Source organism: Arachis ipaensis, chromosome B8 (assembly GCF_059453495.1).
Source record: "Arachis ipaensis isolate K30076 ecotype BB chromosome B8, ASM5945349v1, whole genome shotgun sequence".
Taxonomy (NCBI): Eukaryota; Viridiplantae; Streptophyta; class Magnoliopsida; order Fabales; family Fabaceae; genus Arachis; species Arachis ipaensis.
The window spans coordinates 16,721,264-16,738,159 of NC_142443.1; the positions used below are offsets into that span (position 1 = coordinate 16,721,264).

The 16,896-nt window shown below is 32.8% G+C and overlaps 1 protein-coding gene across 2 annotated transcripts; it reads left to right on the plus strand.

Moving 5' to 3' along the window:
* The first annotated feature begins 8,788 nt into the window (after positions 1-8,788).
* On the plus strand, positions 8,789-15,098 carry G18F (autophagy 18 F-like protein). 2 transcript variants are annotated; one of them, XM_016314986.2, is made up of 8 exons: positions 8,789-9,960; positions 11,420-11,884; positions 11,969-12,388; positions 12,650-12,883; positions 12,974-13,777; positions 13,873-14,039; positions 14,252-14,619; positions 14,731-15,098. In XM_016314986.2, exons 1-7 carry the CDS (start codon positions 9,736-9,738, stop codon positions 14,589-14,591), a joined length of 2,655 nt encoding a protein of 884 aa, XP_016170472.1. In that variant the 5' UTR covers positions 8,789-9,735; the 3' UTR covers positions 14,592-14,619; positions 14,731-15,098. The 2 variants fall into 2 exon arrangements, with proteins under 2 accessions (XP_016170472.1, XP_088352378.1); XM_088496252.1 differs by having other exon boundaries at positions 9,694-9,960; positions 11,420-12,388.
* The last annotated feature ends 1,798 nt before the right edge of the window (positions 15,099-16,896 follow it).

Here is a 16,896-nt window from a genome sequence, read left to right on the forward strand (position 1 = left end):
TATGAACTCTTGTGTCGTCCTTTGCATCTCTCTTTGCCCTTGAAGAAAAATACTTAGAGTTTCATTCATTGGAGATTAGGGTGGATATGAGGATTCATTGCTTGGGAGGAAGGGTTCATGATATGAGGGTGGTTCATCATAATAAGGGTGTAGTGGTTCAACACTCTCCATCTTTTTCACTTGTTACACAACACACTTCAATCCCTTATTCTCAAGTTGAGATTCTTTAGCCATGAGAGCTTCGTGTGCTTTTCGGTTTCCCACTTGCTCCAATTGATAAAGGGTTGCTTGAAATTGATCCAGTGTTTCCTTGAGACGATCCCTTGACTCTTGTTCCGCTTGGATTGCATAATTAGGATCATATGTCTCTTGGGTTGATGGATATGGACAAGGTGTGTATGGAAGTGGTGGTTCTTGGAAGTAATTGGGTTAGAATTGGGGTGGCTCCATATATGGTTCATAAGGTGATTGATATGAGAGATAAGGGTTAGGATCATATGAGGGTGTTTGGTAGTAGGTGGCTTGTGAGTATGTGGGTTCAAAGCTATATTGAGGAAGGGATTCATAGGCATATGGTGGGCTTGTTGGTAACTACAAGGGGTCCACCATATCCATTGTCTTGGTATGCACCTTGGAATGGCTCTTGCTCATAGTAAGTTGGAAGAGGTTGTTGCCAAGAGGGTTGATCAAATCCTTGTGGCTCCTCCCATCTCTGATTGTTCCAACCTTGATGCATGTTCTCATTATAGCTTCCATTCCCTACAACATAATTTGAACCAAACTCGGAGCCAAAGGGATGAGAATTCATAGTATCAAGAGAAAATAAAAACACAAAAACTAATAAGGAATAATGAAACTAAACTCCTAAAACTAGAAACAACTAACAAAGAAAAGAAAAAGCAAATTTATTCACAATATTCACAATAACCAATAATAAGGCACACGTTTGCAATTCCCCGGCAACGGCGCCATTTTGACGAAGGGATTTTTTGTGTGGTTTAGAATTTCACAAATGAATTCTCGTTGCAAGTATAGTTTCTAAACCAACAAATAATTCTTTCATGCAAAAATTTGTTTGTCACAAGTAACAAACCCCAATAAAAATAATAACCGAAGTATTCAAATCTCGGGTCGTCTCTCAAGAAATTGCAGGGAAGTATGTTACTATTGGTTATGAGATAGTATATTTTTGGGTTTTTGAAAGGTTGAATAAGGAATGTAAATGATAAGAAGATAAACTCATAATTATGAAAAGTCCTAGTAAGTATTGATAATTAGAAGTCCTATCCTCATTATCATCATCAATTGTGACAAGAATCGTCCATTGCTCCACTTAGTCAACCTCTAACTATGAAGGAAAGTCAAGTGGAAATAATCAATTTGATTCCTCAAGTCCTAGTCAACTCCTAAGGAAAGACTAGCTTTAGTGGAATTCAAATCAACTAACAACTTTTAATTGCTAATCAACAAAAGAGTTTGATAATTCAAGAGTCTCCAATTACTCAATCTAAGCTAAGAACATAAAAAGCTAATTTAAAATTCAACCAAGCATTTTATCAAACACTTGGAAGGCACAACATAAAAACATAGAAAACTAGCAAGGAATATCAAATCCAAACAACCAATTGCAAACATCAATGACTAACAAATAATAGAAGAAGCAATAAATATGAAATACCTCAAATTGCATTAAATAGAAAATCAAATCTAACATGAGAATTCATAAACTAAATTGGCAAAATAAGGAAATCACAAAGGGAAATAGATAACTAAAGTACTAGAATAATAGAATGTAGAAGATAAACTAAATTAAAACAACATGGAAATCTAAATTAGAGAAGAAATAAACCTAAGACCTAAAACCTAGAGAGAGGAGAGAGCCTTCTTCTCTAGAAAACTACATCTAACCCTAAAATTATGTGAATGAAAGTTGTCTTTGTGATTCCCCCACTCTGCAGCTTCTAATCTGTATTTACGAGTTTGGAACTGGGCCAGAAACAGCCCAGAAATTGCCCCCAGCATTTTTTGATACGTGCAGCAGGTGGCTCTGTCACGCGTACGCGTCGTTCACGAACTTTCGCGAGGTCACGCGTACGCGTGATCTATGCGTGCACGTTGCCTAACTGCATGGCAACTATGACAAATTGTATATCATTTTGAAGCCCCGGATGTTAGCTTTCCAACGCAACTGGAACCACCTCATTTGGACCTCTGTAGCTCAAGTTATGGTCGATTTAGTATGAAGAGGTTAGGGTTGACAGCTTAACAATTCCTTCAATTTCTTGTATTCCTTCCACTTTTGCATGCTTCCTTTCCATCCTCTAAGCCATTCCTGCCCTATAAACCCTGAAAACACTTAACAAACATATCACGGCATTGAATGGTAATAAGAGGGGGTTAAAATTAGCAAATTTAAGGCCAAAGAAGCATGTTTTCAATCATAGCAAAAAATTAGGAAGAAAAAATATAAAACATGCGAATTATATGAATAAGTGTGAGTTTAATGGATAAAATCCACTCAATTAAGCACAAGATAAACCCTAAAAATGGGGTTTATCACCAAGCTTGCTTATGGAAAGAACGTTTATCTTGTTGGCGCAATCCATCATATACTTCCGTGAGGTTCTTCTTCACTACTTTCACAGTTTTAATGTTTGGAACAATGTTTTTATTTATGAACATTTTTCTTAACTTGTTTTTGTTATGTTATAACAGAACATGTCTATATGGTTGAGAGAGTATTATTAGGACTGTCCAGGTGCATGGACCTTTTATGGATTGATTGGATCACAGTTTGAGATATAACTACTCTTATGGATGGTGAAGGCGGCAAGAATGTTAAGCATTTAATATATGGTTATTTTGGGATCAAGCATGACTTCATAGGATATGTTGTTGTTGTGGTTATTTGAATTGCTTTGCTTTTTGTATTTATCTTTGCTTCTGCAATCAAGACCTTTAACTTCCAAAAGAGATAGACACAATTGAAGAATTCTTCATTATGCTTTCTTTTCTCTTTTCTTTTTTTTTTTCCTTTCAATTTCAGTTTAGACTTGTTATATTTGTATCTATGGTAGTTCATAGCACTTTGCTTTTAAGAGCAATTATTATTTCTCACCTTCTTGTGCAAATTTGGAGATGCTTTCATAAATGTACAAGCATATGAATAAGATTTTGGTTATCTATTATCATTTTAATTTTATAATGAAAGATATAGTGTATTCTAATCAATAGTCATTTTAATCTTCCATGCAAGAAGAAGCTTGATTTTCTTGTTAAGCCTAAATCCACAATATTTTTGTTAATAATTGATTTTCAGATAATTGAATGCATAAGCCAATAAACGTTCATAATCATTTATAATCATTGCATAATCATTCTTCACAGCCATGGCAACATATATACTTTATTTCTTTGCATTTTTCGTACATAATTAATCATTTTTCAACTTTACTTCACCCCTAAGTTACTACATTTTCCTAATTTCATCTCATTACTAGACTTACTATTAGGATATGGGGCTAAAAGAATGGAAATAGAGGTTTAGAGGTTCGAAATTGAGCTTTAAAACACAAAATTTATGTTTGCTGAAACAGGGGCCACGCGTACTCGAGATGCCCAACCCAGAAGAATTGATCGTGTCACGTGCGGGTGGTCGCGTACGCAACCCCTCAAAAACCACTGCTTGTGTGCGCAAGCACCCTGCCCGCGTACGCAAGATGCCAAACCCAGAGAGTTTGGTCGTATCGCGTGCAGTGGTCGCATACGCAAGCTATGCAGAACAGCAAAAATGCTAAATGTTACAGAATTTTCAATTTTGCACTCCAAACTTCCGACGTACATAATTTTTTTGTGTCAAAACATTTTTCATCCGTTCTTCGAACGGTGTAAACTTCACGAACCCAATTTTCATTTTAAACAAGTTTAAAACAATTTGGGGGTCTGGAAGCCAAGTTATGGCTCGCTGAAGTTTGTCCAAAAAATCAAATTTACACAAAATCCTCAAACTTCTATTTTCATTAAAAACCAAACTCAATCCCAACCTCCTATACATATATTTAGCACATCAACATACCATATCATACTAACACAACACTAAAATCTCCACATCATATCACAATCAATCATACCTCCATATTACACAATTTCACACCTGAAATTCTCACTTTAATCAACAAGATTATCAAGAATCCATCATATATGCATAATCAATATCATCAACTTGTCAATCATTATTCAATCACCATTTAGTATTCTATTTCCACCATAACAATGATCACCAACACATGCTCAATCTATATTATCAATCCTTATCACAAGTGCTAAGCATTGAACATACTTAATCCTTCCAGCCTATCATATGGTCCTCTAGCCTGAGTTTTCACAAGACATTATATATTAAATACGAGAAACCTAAACCATACCTTGGCCGATTTCTTCGTATAACCCAAGGCAACCCACTTAGGCAAGAAGCAAGCCCTTAACACCAAAATTTTGCAACCAAGATCCAAACCAAGCTTCCAATTTATATATTTACACACCTAATACACATAATTATATATACATACCAAAAATTCAATATCCAACACACTAAATCAAGGAATTAGCTAAATTTCTAGGATTCTCACCTTACCCAAGCGCCAAAGAAGCAAGACTGAGCAATTTTCTCAAACTAATCGGACCCTATAACATCAAAGAACCAAAATATCAACACCACTCTATTAAATTTTGAAAATTTGGGGAAAGTGATGCTGAGAACGAGAATGAAGGTTCCTTACCAAATTATACACTGGGCTTTATAGAGCTCGTCACTGCGGACGCGTGGCCACAAACAGTACGGCGATCGGAACTCGAAGTGAAAAGTTATGTGGGTTAGAATCAAAACCAAGGGTTAGAGCTCTTCTTCCCTTGCTCTCCCTCCAGGAACGTGTTTCCTTGGTTTAGGGAAGAAATGAGTTAGGGGAAAGTGGGTTGGGCCTTGGGCTCTTTTTGGATCCAGTTTGATCGGTCCGATCCATTTGGCTTAATATTTGGCCAAATTTTTTGAATTTAGTGTTAAAATTCTTATTTTAATTAGCTCTATTTTATTAAACTATAAAATTTATATTTCTAATTTCTTTTATTAAAAATTAATTTATTGACTAATTATTTGCTAATTTTACAGAATTTGCATATATTATTGACCATATAGCCGCTAGCATGGCCACGACTAGCATGGAAAACACCTAGAAAATTATCCTTTTTATTTTATATTTATTGCATCAATTACTAGTCATCTTAAATTCTTAAATAAGCTATTATAAATTGGCAAGTTATCTTTTTAGTCGAAAGTCTTTTTTAGACTAACAAACTCAAATATCTTAAATTCTAATTAAAATATCTCAAGTTCAAAAATTATTTTTTTTTATTTTTTAAATAGACCACATCTAAATCATTCGTACAGAAGAACAATGGCACAACAAAGGAAAGGAATCACATCACAAAAAAAATTATTATAACTAAAAGCTAGGGAAAAAACCAAAATCAACAAATATAGGAGAAAATAGAAAAAAAAGAGGAAGAATAAGAGTGTGGGGAAGGAGAGGCCATTACTATGTTGCAAGGGTGACGCTTGACGATACCTCAACCTTCCAATTATGCATTCTTCTTGGCAAGCCATGTTTGTACCCAGATACTGATGAGTAGGTTGTCTCTATTCCTTATCATCATAAATATCCTATGCTTCTTGATGAAGATAGGAACAATTTGAAAATGATGCTGTTAAAAATGTGATTAAGAATTATGAAAAATATGTGATGTCATCAAATGATGGTTTAGAACAAGGGATTGTATGTGAAGGTTGATGAGTTAGTTCACCCGATGTTCGACTTAATGTCTCTAAGAAAGATGATAAAAAAATAGACGAGGAGAATTCGACAGGGAGAATGCTTGATGATGATGAGGTTATAGGAGATGAAATTGACGATGGAATTGTGATGGAAGAAGAGGTGAGTGGAAAAAGTAACGGGGAGCAAACAATGCCAGTGGGGACATGGGTAAGTAAAGTTACAACTCACTTATGTTTTTTTTTTTTTAAATTTAACGTTAATAGAGACTAAATTTAAAAAACTTATATGATATAAGGATCCAGTGGAAAAGAAAAAAAGTAAATGGACCTAATTGAAAATTCGGTGAAATTATAGAGACTTGTAGAGTAATTAAACTTAAATTTGATGATGATGGACGATGAGGAGAAAAAAAAGAACAAGAATGAAAACGTAAATGTGCGTATATAAATTTGACTTGGTTGAACTTAGTTAAAAAAAATTAGTTGTCTAATATTTCAGTTGAATTTAAATCTTCTAAAATGAGAAAGTTGGTAAACTAATAAAATGAGAGATTAATCAACATTGAATTTGTAATTTCCATAAAATATGTACCCCACTATCGGTGATTAAGTGCTAGTTTGAATTGGCTTATTTGAGTGAAAAAATATTTTTTATAAAAAATAAAATACTTTTATTAAATTTTAAATATGTTTGGATATATCTTTTAAGAAAGTCCTTTTATTAAAAAATATAAATTATTTATTTTTTCTAAAAGTCTACAATGAACTTGTTTGGGTGAACTTTTAAGAAAATATCTTTTTTTGACTTATTTTTTTAAAAAGATCTTATAGAAAAATAAAAACAATTTTATGTTTGGATATCTCATGCAAAAAGATCTTTTTATTTATTAATTGTATTTGGGTATAATAATATAAAAATATTTTTTTTGTTTATTATTATGTAAAAAATATTTTTTTTAAGAAAAAAAGAACTTTTAAAAAAGATATAAATTATAATTTTTTAAAAAAGATATTTTTTATTTTTCTAATACTTTTACTTTTATTATTAGAAATTTATCAAATATGCTAAAAAATTAAAAAAAGATATTTTTTATTGATTTTTTTTATCAACTTAATAGTATACAAACAAACACAATATCTTACTTTAAAGAAAAATAAAAGTAAAAAACATTTTTAATATTTAAAATTTTTTTAAAAAAAATCTATTCAAATATAAAATATCTTTTATTTTTTATAAAAAATATAAAAGATAATACTTTTTTAAAAAATTATTAACCCTAACTTCTCACTTTATTACTTTACTAATTTTTTCGCTTTAAAAAAATTTAATCTTCAATAATTACACCTTATGTTACAAAATTAAGCCATGGGTTAGAAAGGGTTATTCAAAAATTTTATTCAATAAGCAATATTATATTAGCTTTAAGGCCCAGTTTGGATAACCAATTTAATTAAGTTCCTTTTGATAAAATAAATTAAACAATAAATGACTCTGTTAAAAATAACTTATAAATAAATTATTTTGTGTTTGAATTTTTAATTCTAAAGTGCTTATTTTATAGAAATGTGATGAAAAGTAGAAGTATTATGAGAGAAATCATTTTTTTTAACTTCTTTATAAGCTCCTAAATAACTTCTTAGAAAGTTACAATTTGGCTTTGAAAATTGCACTAGACATTAATACTACCACTTTTCATAAGTTAAAAGTTAAAAAAAGTTACTTCTAGAATTTTTCAAACGGGCCCTAAATTGTAATGGTGTATTAATGTTATTAATTACTTTTTTCATAAATTAAAAATATATATTACCAATAAATATGATATTAGTCGAAATAAGAATAAGAAGTATTTTACGTTTAAATAAAGAATAAGAGATTATGCGTTCAAATTTTCTAGAAACAATAAAATCTCATTTTTTTTATAAATTATATATAATAAATAATATTTTTTTAAAAATTATACACCAAATTTTACTCATTATCCGTTATATATGGTAAATAATAATAATTTTATGGAGAATTGTTCCGTAAGGTGGTGGCTATTGAAAACTTATAATTTTTTGACCAATTATTCTATGAATTAAAATATTTGAAAGTCGGAAAAAGATCAATTATCATGCACGATGTTACATATTTGGCATTTGGGTAGTTGGTTAGTGAATAAAAAAGGAATACTCAGTATAAACCATTTTTAGTTTTACTTGTATTTTTAACTTTTTATATTTTAAAATTTTTAGAATTTTATAAGAAAGTAAAAATTTTATTTTTAATTTTTTTAATTTTAAAAATAAAATATTAAAAAAAACCAAAGGATGAAAATACAAAATAAACATTTAAAAGTAGGCAAAAAAATTTGAATTTAATTTTAATAAGTAAAAAATAATTTTATAAATACATTTAATTATGGATTATCACATTAACAAAAGTAATTATTTTTTCTGTTGATTACTTAAATAATTACTTAAAAAAATATAATTAAAAGTTTGTATAAAATATTTTATTGATTTATTAAAAGATAAATTTCCTAATAAATAAAAATTGTTGATGATTCCACAAATACCAGATAAATAGAATATGTTGGGGTGAACTGTAAATTAAAAAAAAATGTTTTTTCATTATTTTCTAAAAATACATTACTTCAAATGAAACGAATTCCAAAAATTATATCTTAATAAATAATAATATTATCGTATTCTTTGAAAATTACCAAATTCAGAGTCATTAAACGCAGCCTAAAACTAGTGTTTGAAAAAACTCTTCAGTGGTTTTTATATGACAATGCAACAAAACTGAGACGCGTAGTCAGAGAAAGATTTAGAGAGAGAAACACAAGTGAAAATGAAACCACCTTAAAATTAATTAACTGGGAAAAGAAAAAACTAAAGAGAGTAAAAAAAAAAGGAAAAATATTAAAAAAAATAAAATAAACACAATAACTTCAAAAGCCAAGCACCATTACCAACAACATAACTTCAAACCAAACCTAACTAAAAAATTTTCAACTTAAAAAAAAAAAGAACGAAAGTTGAAGAAAAAAAATCTTGCCCTTTACACAACACACAGAACACAAGAGACGTGAACCGAGACGCTTTTTTTTTTCTTTTTTCCATTTTCAATTTCCTCAAATTATTTTTTTCTTCATTCCTTCTTCGTTATCCAATTCCTCTAATTCCGAAATCAATCTCTCTCTTTCTCTCTCTAACCTTTTTTTTCTCTCTCTTCTCTGATCGGTTCTTCGGCGATTGTTCGGCAGTTTGTGTTTCCTCTTCAACCTAAAAGGACAAAAACCCTTTTCAGTATTATTCATTTCTCATCATCGTACATAATCCAATAACATGTATATGTGTATATTTTAGGGGAAAAAATCATTTTAGACCAAAAAAGTTATTTTTTTCATCGATTTTTTTGGTAATTGTTTTTTAAATTTCAGTTATATTGTTCATTTGTGATTAGTAGCAAAATCGTTGTGAATATTGGAGTAATTTAATTTGATTGTAGCTTGAAGGAAAAGGCCGAATCATTGTTTTTCCTTTTCCCACCGGTTCCTTCCTTGTCTTCTGTTGTTTTTTTTTTTTTATTTTTTTTTCGTGTGTTGATACGGAAACCAGAAAAAGACAAAAGAGGAAAATTTTGGAGGATTGAAATCGTGTTTTGATTTGGGTTTGTTGTGAATTTGGTGGGTTCAATTGAAAATTTGGAAGCTTTTAGAAAAATTGAAGGAGATGGAGGCACTTATGTGAATTTTCTTTTCCCTTTTTTTGTGCTGTCCATGGTGGAAGAGGGTGAAGATGTGTTGATGGATTAAAGGGGAGGGTGCACATTTTGGGAGGGTTGTGAATGTTTGAAGGTGAATTTGAAGAATCTGTGATTGTTGTGTTTTTGGTGAGTGGCTATATTTCTCTCTCTGGTTATGGGGATGAGGAGTGATTCACAGAAACAACAAGTTCTTCATCAGGGTGTTGGTGGTGGTGGTGCTGCTGCTGTTGGTAGAACCAATGGCTTTATTCCCAGCTCCTTTCGTGCTATCTCTAGCTACCTAAGGATTGTTTCCTCTGGAGCTTCAACTGTCGCCCGCTCGGCCGCATCGGTTGCTTCATCAATTGTTGATAGGGATGATGATGCTGACCATGATCAGGTATGTGTTGGAAGAGTTCTATAGATTTTGAGGATAGTTGCTAGACTGGTCATGGTAATTAATTTATGATGAGTTTAGATTTTGATGATGTTAATTGGTTTGCATTTATTGGTGTCCCTTTATGGTATTACCGAATTGATATATCCAAGAATTAATGTACTTGTATGTAACTTATGTCTGAATATATTGATTTTTAATTGTACCAATTTTGTCAATCTGGCACAACAGTGGGTGGAGGGAGCGATTTAAGTGTTATAAATTGTTAAGTGATTGTGTCAAAAGCTGATTACAGATTACAGTGAAGAGTTCAATTTCATCAGGTTTAAATGGATGGATATTTGGTTAGAACTTAGAAACCCAATTGCATATTTGAATGTAGTTGCTTTACTCTGTTGGCATTTCAGTTCCTTTTAATTAGTAATTTAGCTTTTTAGTACTGTTTTGTGCTTGAATAAGGAGCTATGGTGCATATTTTTAAAGAGAGTTTGTAGTATGTTGTGTGCAACTGCAACTCTTCATTTTGGGCCTGTCCAGGGTGAAGATTTTATTCTGTGGAAATTAGGCTCACTAGTGCACTTGCTGATGAAGTTTTGCTGTTACTATTTTATGAAGTTGTGGGTGAGCATGTGCCTTGTTTATTCGTTGTGTTTATTCTGCAATGATACTTTGTAGGATAGAATTTTGAACATGTTGATGCAGGGACTATTTAAGAGAGTAGTGCAACGGGTTTTTGCAATTTGGATAGACAGTTATCTTAATTTTAAGGACACAGTTATCTTAATTTTAAGGCATCCTTTGTGGTTGTACAGCTTGCCTGTTTTTTTGAACTTTGACCTTGCATGATCACACTAGAACTAAAGATCTTTTGAGATTTGAAATTTCTTGTAGCTCACCAATTTTTTGTACCTCATTCGGGATATCCATATTAATCTTCTTAAACGAACTTAATGTGTCATGATAATGGATTCTGAATTTGACCGATTTACCTAACTCCTTTTCTTTATATTGGGTTGGTTTAGTTAAACTGAATGTAATATGTCGTTGATGTCTTGCATACATATGGTACAATAAAATTACATTCAGATATTTTTGTGTTAACTTTAATTATAAAGTAAGTTTTGCAATTGCCAATCAAGTTAACTTAGCTATTGGAATAGTCAAGCTGTTTGATGAATTTTGTTTGGACTAGTGGATTAGTTGTTGGAAAGGGAATGTAAATTTTAATGGTTTGATCCATCAAGATTCAAGTGAGTGTCTAGAGAACTGCTATCCTTAATTACATCAAAATAATGTTCTTGATGTAACAATTTCTCAGCACAGCTGGATCTGATTTCTTGGATGTGACATCAATAATGTTTATTCCTTTCTTATTAGTGGACAATAATTGATTATTCTATCCTTTCACATTTCCAATCTATTACTAGCAGTGATGTCTGATTTCAATTCTAAATTCGCATAGGTAATCTGGGCGGGATTTGACAAGTTGGAGAGCAAGGGTGGAATCTTGCAGCAGGTACTTCTTCTAGGCTATCGTTCTGGCTTCCAGGTTTGGCATGTTGATGAATCAAACAATGTACGTGACGTGGTTTCCAGACATGATGGTCCTGTTTCTTTTATGCAAATGGTTCCAAATCCAATTGCATCAAAGAGATCAGAAGACAAGTTTGCAAATAGCCGCCCACTGCTGGTAGTTTGTACCGATGGATTCTTTGCCAGTGGTACCAATGTTCAGGATGGGTCAAATGCCCCTTACAATGGGGGGACTTCGAACTCACATGACCAAATGAATGGCAACTATCTGCCAACCACTGTTCAGTTTTATTCTATGAAATCCCATGCTTATGTCCATGTACTGAAATTTAGATCAGTTGTCTATTCGGTAAGGTGCAGTTCTCGAGTAATTGCTGTAGCTCAATCCACTCAGGTATACTTTCTCTTTTATTTTTGTTTATCAATCGCCTTCAATACCTGCTTTCTTGAAATAACTAATGGAGTCATTGTTTCACAGATACACTGTTTTGATGCTACATCTTTAGAAAGGGAATATACGTTACTTACCAATCCTATAGTCATGAGCTGTCCCGGTTCTGGTAGCATAGGCTACGGACCACTTGCAGTGGGTCCAAGATGGCTAGCATATAGTGGAAGCCCGGTTGTAGTCTCTGCCTCTGGGCATGTCAGCCCACAACAGCTGACACATTCTTCAAGCCTTCCTGGTTATTCTTCAAATGGGAGCTTAATTGCGCACTATGCCAGAGAGTCCAGCAAGCAGCTTGCTTCAGGAATTGTGACCCTTGGAGATATTGGGTACAAGAAACTTTCCAGATACTACTCTGATAACAATGGTTCATTACAATCTGTAAATTCTGGCCCAAAGGGCAATGGAATCACTAATGGCCATTCAACAGATGCCGATAACATTGGAATGGTGAATATCATTGTTCTTGATCTTGTCTTTACTCGTATATCATCATGTTCCATGTACTAGTCTGTGCTTTGCTAGCCTATGACTGTACCTTAAAGTATATTGTTATTGAAACCGTATCTGGTGTCTTCAGAAGTCTATTGCAACTTTGCTAGTGCTTTTGAGGCTTACATGTTACTTTACCTAGGGTGGAAGCATCATTATTTTGTCTTTGCAGCTCCATTGCTATATACTAAGGATACTTTTGTTATTTTTTCCTTTCAGGTCATTGTTAGAGATATTGTTACAAAAAACGTCATCACCCAATTCCGGGCCCACAAGAGTCCCATTTCTGCTCTATGTTTTGATCCTAGTGGCACCATATTAGTGACTGCTTCAGTCCAGGGGCATAATATCAATGTTTTTAAGATAGTTCCCGGACATGAAAATTCATCAGTATCTGACGCTGGTCTTTCCTATGTTCATCTATACAGGCTACAACGTGGCTTCACAAATGCGGTCAGTGCATTTTTGTTCCCACTTGGCCTTGGGTTTAAATCATAATCACTCTTCTTTTCATAATCACTCTCCTTGTTGTGGCTTTTTCAGGTTATACAAGATATCAGTTTTAGCAATGATAGCAAGTGGATTATGATTAGTTCCTCAAGGGGCACTAGCCATCTATTTGCCATAAATCCTCAAGGAGGATATGTAGATATTCAATCTTATGATGATAATCCTATGCCCAAAAATAATGGAATGGGAGTTATGACTAATCAAGCAATGCGCAGGTCTCATAGTTCAGTAGTGCCTCAGCAGCAGAGCCTTATCGTCTCTGGGCCTCCAATCACACTTTCTGTAGTAAGCAGAATTAGGAATGGAGCTAATGGCTGGAGAGGAGCGGTAAGTGGTGCTGCTGCAGCTGCAGCTGGGAGGAAGAGTTTGCTCTCTGGTGCTATTGCTTCATCTTTCCGTAATGCCTTATATGTTGACGGGAACCATTCCAAGGCAAAGAATCATCTTTTGGTCTTTTCACCTACTGGGTCCATGATACAATATGCTTTGCGGACAATAAATGGTCAAGATTCGACCATTGTTTCAGGAATAACCCCGGCTTATGAATCCATTCCGCAAACTGAGGCAAGATTAGTAGTGGAAGCTATCCACAAGTGGAATATATGTCAGAGACATAGTCGGAGAGAAGATAATGTTGACATATATGGCGAGAGTGGAATTTCCGATAGCAACAAAATATATCCTGAGGAAGTGAAGGTGGACAACCTCGTCAGCCCTAAAATCAAGAATGGGGTCAAGAAAATGAATCTCTCTCTTGAGGAACAGCATCATTTGTATATTTCAGAAGCTGAATTGCAAATGCATCCTGCTCAGAGACCATTGTGGGCAAACCCAGAGGTATATCATCTTAATTTGGACTGATTTTAAGGTTTGATTTTGCCTTTTGCTTTAACATTTAAAATTTTAAATGCATAATCCTGTTTGTCAACCAGATATATTTTCATTCAATATCAAAAGAATCTGCCATAATGAATGAAGCAGCATCTTCAGGAGGCGAATTTGAGATCGAAAAGCTTCCAAGTCGCATGATTGAATCTAGGTCGAAAGACTTGATTCCAATTTTTGACTATATACAGACCCCGAGAGTGCAACAAACAAGGTTTGATGACAAATTAATTTAATAATTAGTTTAGATAGGTCAAAAGCTTTAGGTATTAAATGTCGGTGTGCTGCTTATTGTAATACTTAACTAGCATATCGTTACCCGAATTTGTACGAAAACTAATGCTTGCTGTTAAGTAGTCTAGTTTGATGAAGGAATTTCACTGGCTTGATTCTTGATGGATAACTAAAATTATGGCCGTCTTGTAGGACTACTGCTACAGATAACAAGACTAATGAACAACTGTCACGTCAAACTTCATCACTGTCTAATAATGGCAGGATTTCACCCGGTGCTGTTTTGGGATCTCCTGAATATGTTACCGATTCTGTTGGCGATGTTGCTGAATTTAAAAGCGAGTCTGAAGGAACCGAGTGGGATGCTCATTTTGCGCTGCCTGAAATGGGGGCCTTTGTAAATAGCAATGACACTGTCAAACCAAATACTCAGCATGAGATTGTAAATAATATAAAGGAGCATCTAAACATGGAGGCCCAGCTCATGTATGTAAATAGTAACACAAGGCCTCTGAATGAAGAATCATTTTAAAGGAAGACAGCGACGAATTTGATTCAAGGTAACATTTTCATTTCTGATGTAGAATCTTCCAACATGAAAATAATATGTTGAACTTGTTGCTATATTTGCTGATGATGTGTTTTGTTGGCTTCCCTTGCAATTCATTTAGGCTTGAAAATATTCTTTGATTTGGCACTGGAGGCTTAATTAACAATGTTGATATATAATATGCTTGAAGAGGTAGAGAAGTTTGAGGAGTAGGGGATTGACTACGATGCAAAAATTGTGGATACTATGTTGTTGCCTTTTCCTTTTCCTTTTTCTCTTCACATTGTAAATAACAGACAGATGTATATCAATAATTAGTTGTAATGTGTAAATAATAGAATCACCTTGTAACTTGCCTTTCTATTTTCATTCTTCTATTCAAGTTACATTGGTTTCCCCTATCACTACACTGTGGCTTTCAATTGTAATTCTTAAGCAACATATAAAGTTGTATATTAATAATAATAATAGAGATAACTTATATGCTAAGTGCTCGTAATTTACACTGATGAATAACTTGTATCACATGAGAAGTATAGAAATCCTCATGATGAGAGTTTATGAGGCCTTAACTCTCCAATTATAATAGCTAGTATAAAACATGTCTGTTAACATTGTTTTATGCATCTGTTTCTAGTTCTAAACACATTTTTTTGTATATTTACTAATGTGTTTGTGTTGTCTTAGGTGTTAAATATTGTTCTAAAGTAATAATTACTCACATTTTAAATGTGTACTACAACTTGCACTCGCTAAGTGGCATATATGATGTGATTATACTTTTAACATGTTTGATTTTCTAATTACAAATTTACTTGCTTGGATAAAACCTCCTTTCCTGTTCAAACCTTAATTTTGGGGTTCCATATGATGAAAATTCAAACTCACACTCCATAAGTGATGATATACAAATGCAAAACATTGATATTTGTAATGCAAATGCTGTCATTTTCAAGAATCACAATTTTTATCACTGTAGATGCTATTTACAATCCTTACTTGGTCAAAAACCTTAACTAGGAATCTACATATTGGTCATGTTCCATATAACCTTGTTACACAATAGACAGCTCAATCAGCCAAGGATGAAGGATCTTGACACTTGGTTTTTCCTCCAATGCAAGTCATTCCCATTCAAGCTTTCCTTGCATGCCAAATTGGCCCTTCTACCTAGTCTTAGGAATATTTTCACTTCACCTCCTAATTGTATTGTTGAAAAGGGATTTAATTATCAGAATTTCCAAACTTGATCACAAGGTAACTACTTAAAATTTTAATTAGATATTCTTAAATTTTAACATTTTAATCAGTTTCTAAGTTCTATTCTCTTTTTTTTCTTTCCGGGAGCTATAAGGGCAAGCCAACAACCTTTAGACTGCGTTTGTTTATAAAGACAGGACACTAAGACAGGGACACAGAACACAAAATCGTGTTTGACAGAGGAGACATAGACAAAGACAATGTGTTTAGAGACACTGAATTAGTGTATTTTGTGTCCATCCTGACACGGAGACACTAATAAGGGACATAACTTATTTTTCATTTTTTCTTTCATTATTCTTGTTAATTTTTTATAATTATATTTTTTATTATTATATTTTTCATCTTAAATTTTTTGAATAAAAAAAAATGAGAATAAATTAATTTTTTTATTATTTGTTCTAGTTTATCACTAAACAGAATACAAAAATATAAAATTTTGTGTCTCTGTTCATTAGTATCTTGTCTTGTCCTGTTCTCAATGTATTGTCCTGTTCTCAAAAACAAACACAACCATATCAACATTAGTATATGAGGCCTAATTGCCTCCATGTTCTATTGCACCCATTTATACTATCTCTATCTGTAATCATTACACCCAAAAAAAATGTTGTGATTGTAATGATTAGACCCACAAAAATGTTAATGAGATCATAATATTACTAGTTTAGGTAACCAACAATACTATAGGGTCCAAAAGGCTATTGTAATTAAAAAAACAAAGATATCTTTTAAAAAAAACAAAGAAATGTAAAATGTTCCTTGACCTACACAGTTATACATGAAGTAGTTGAGCTTTCTTTTGTTTTTTTTTTTTTTTTTTTTTTTTTTTGGTTTAGCACTAATGAGTTAGTAGACGTGCAAATAAAGTATTTGGAATCACAACAAACATGCTGAGCTTCTAGACAGTTTTGTGATTCACATGGTCAACCAAGTTCTAAGAACAGAAACTAATCTATTTTGGACATGTTACCTTCTGTAACATACTATGTTATGGAGTGCGAAATCAGCACAATTTTTGTCAGTC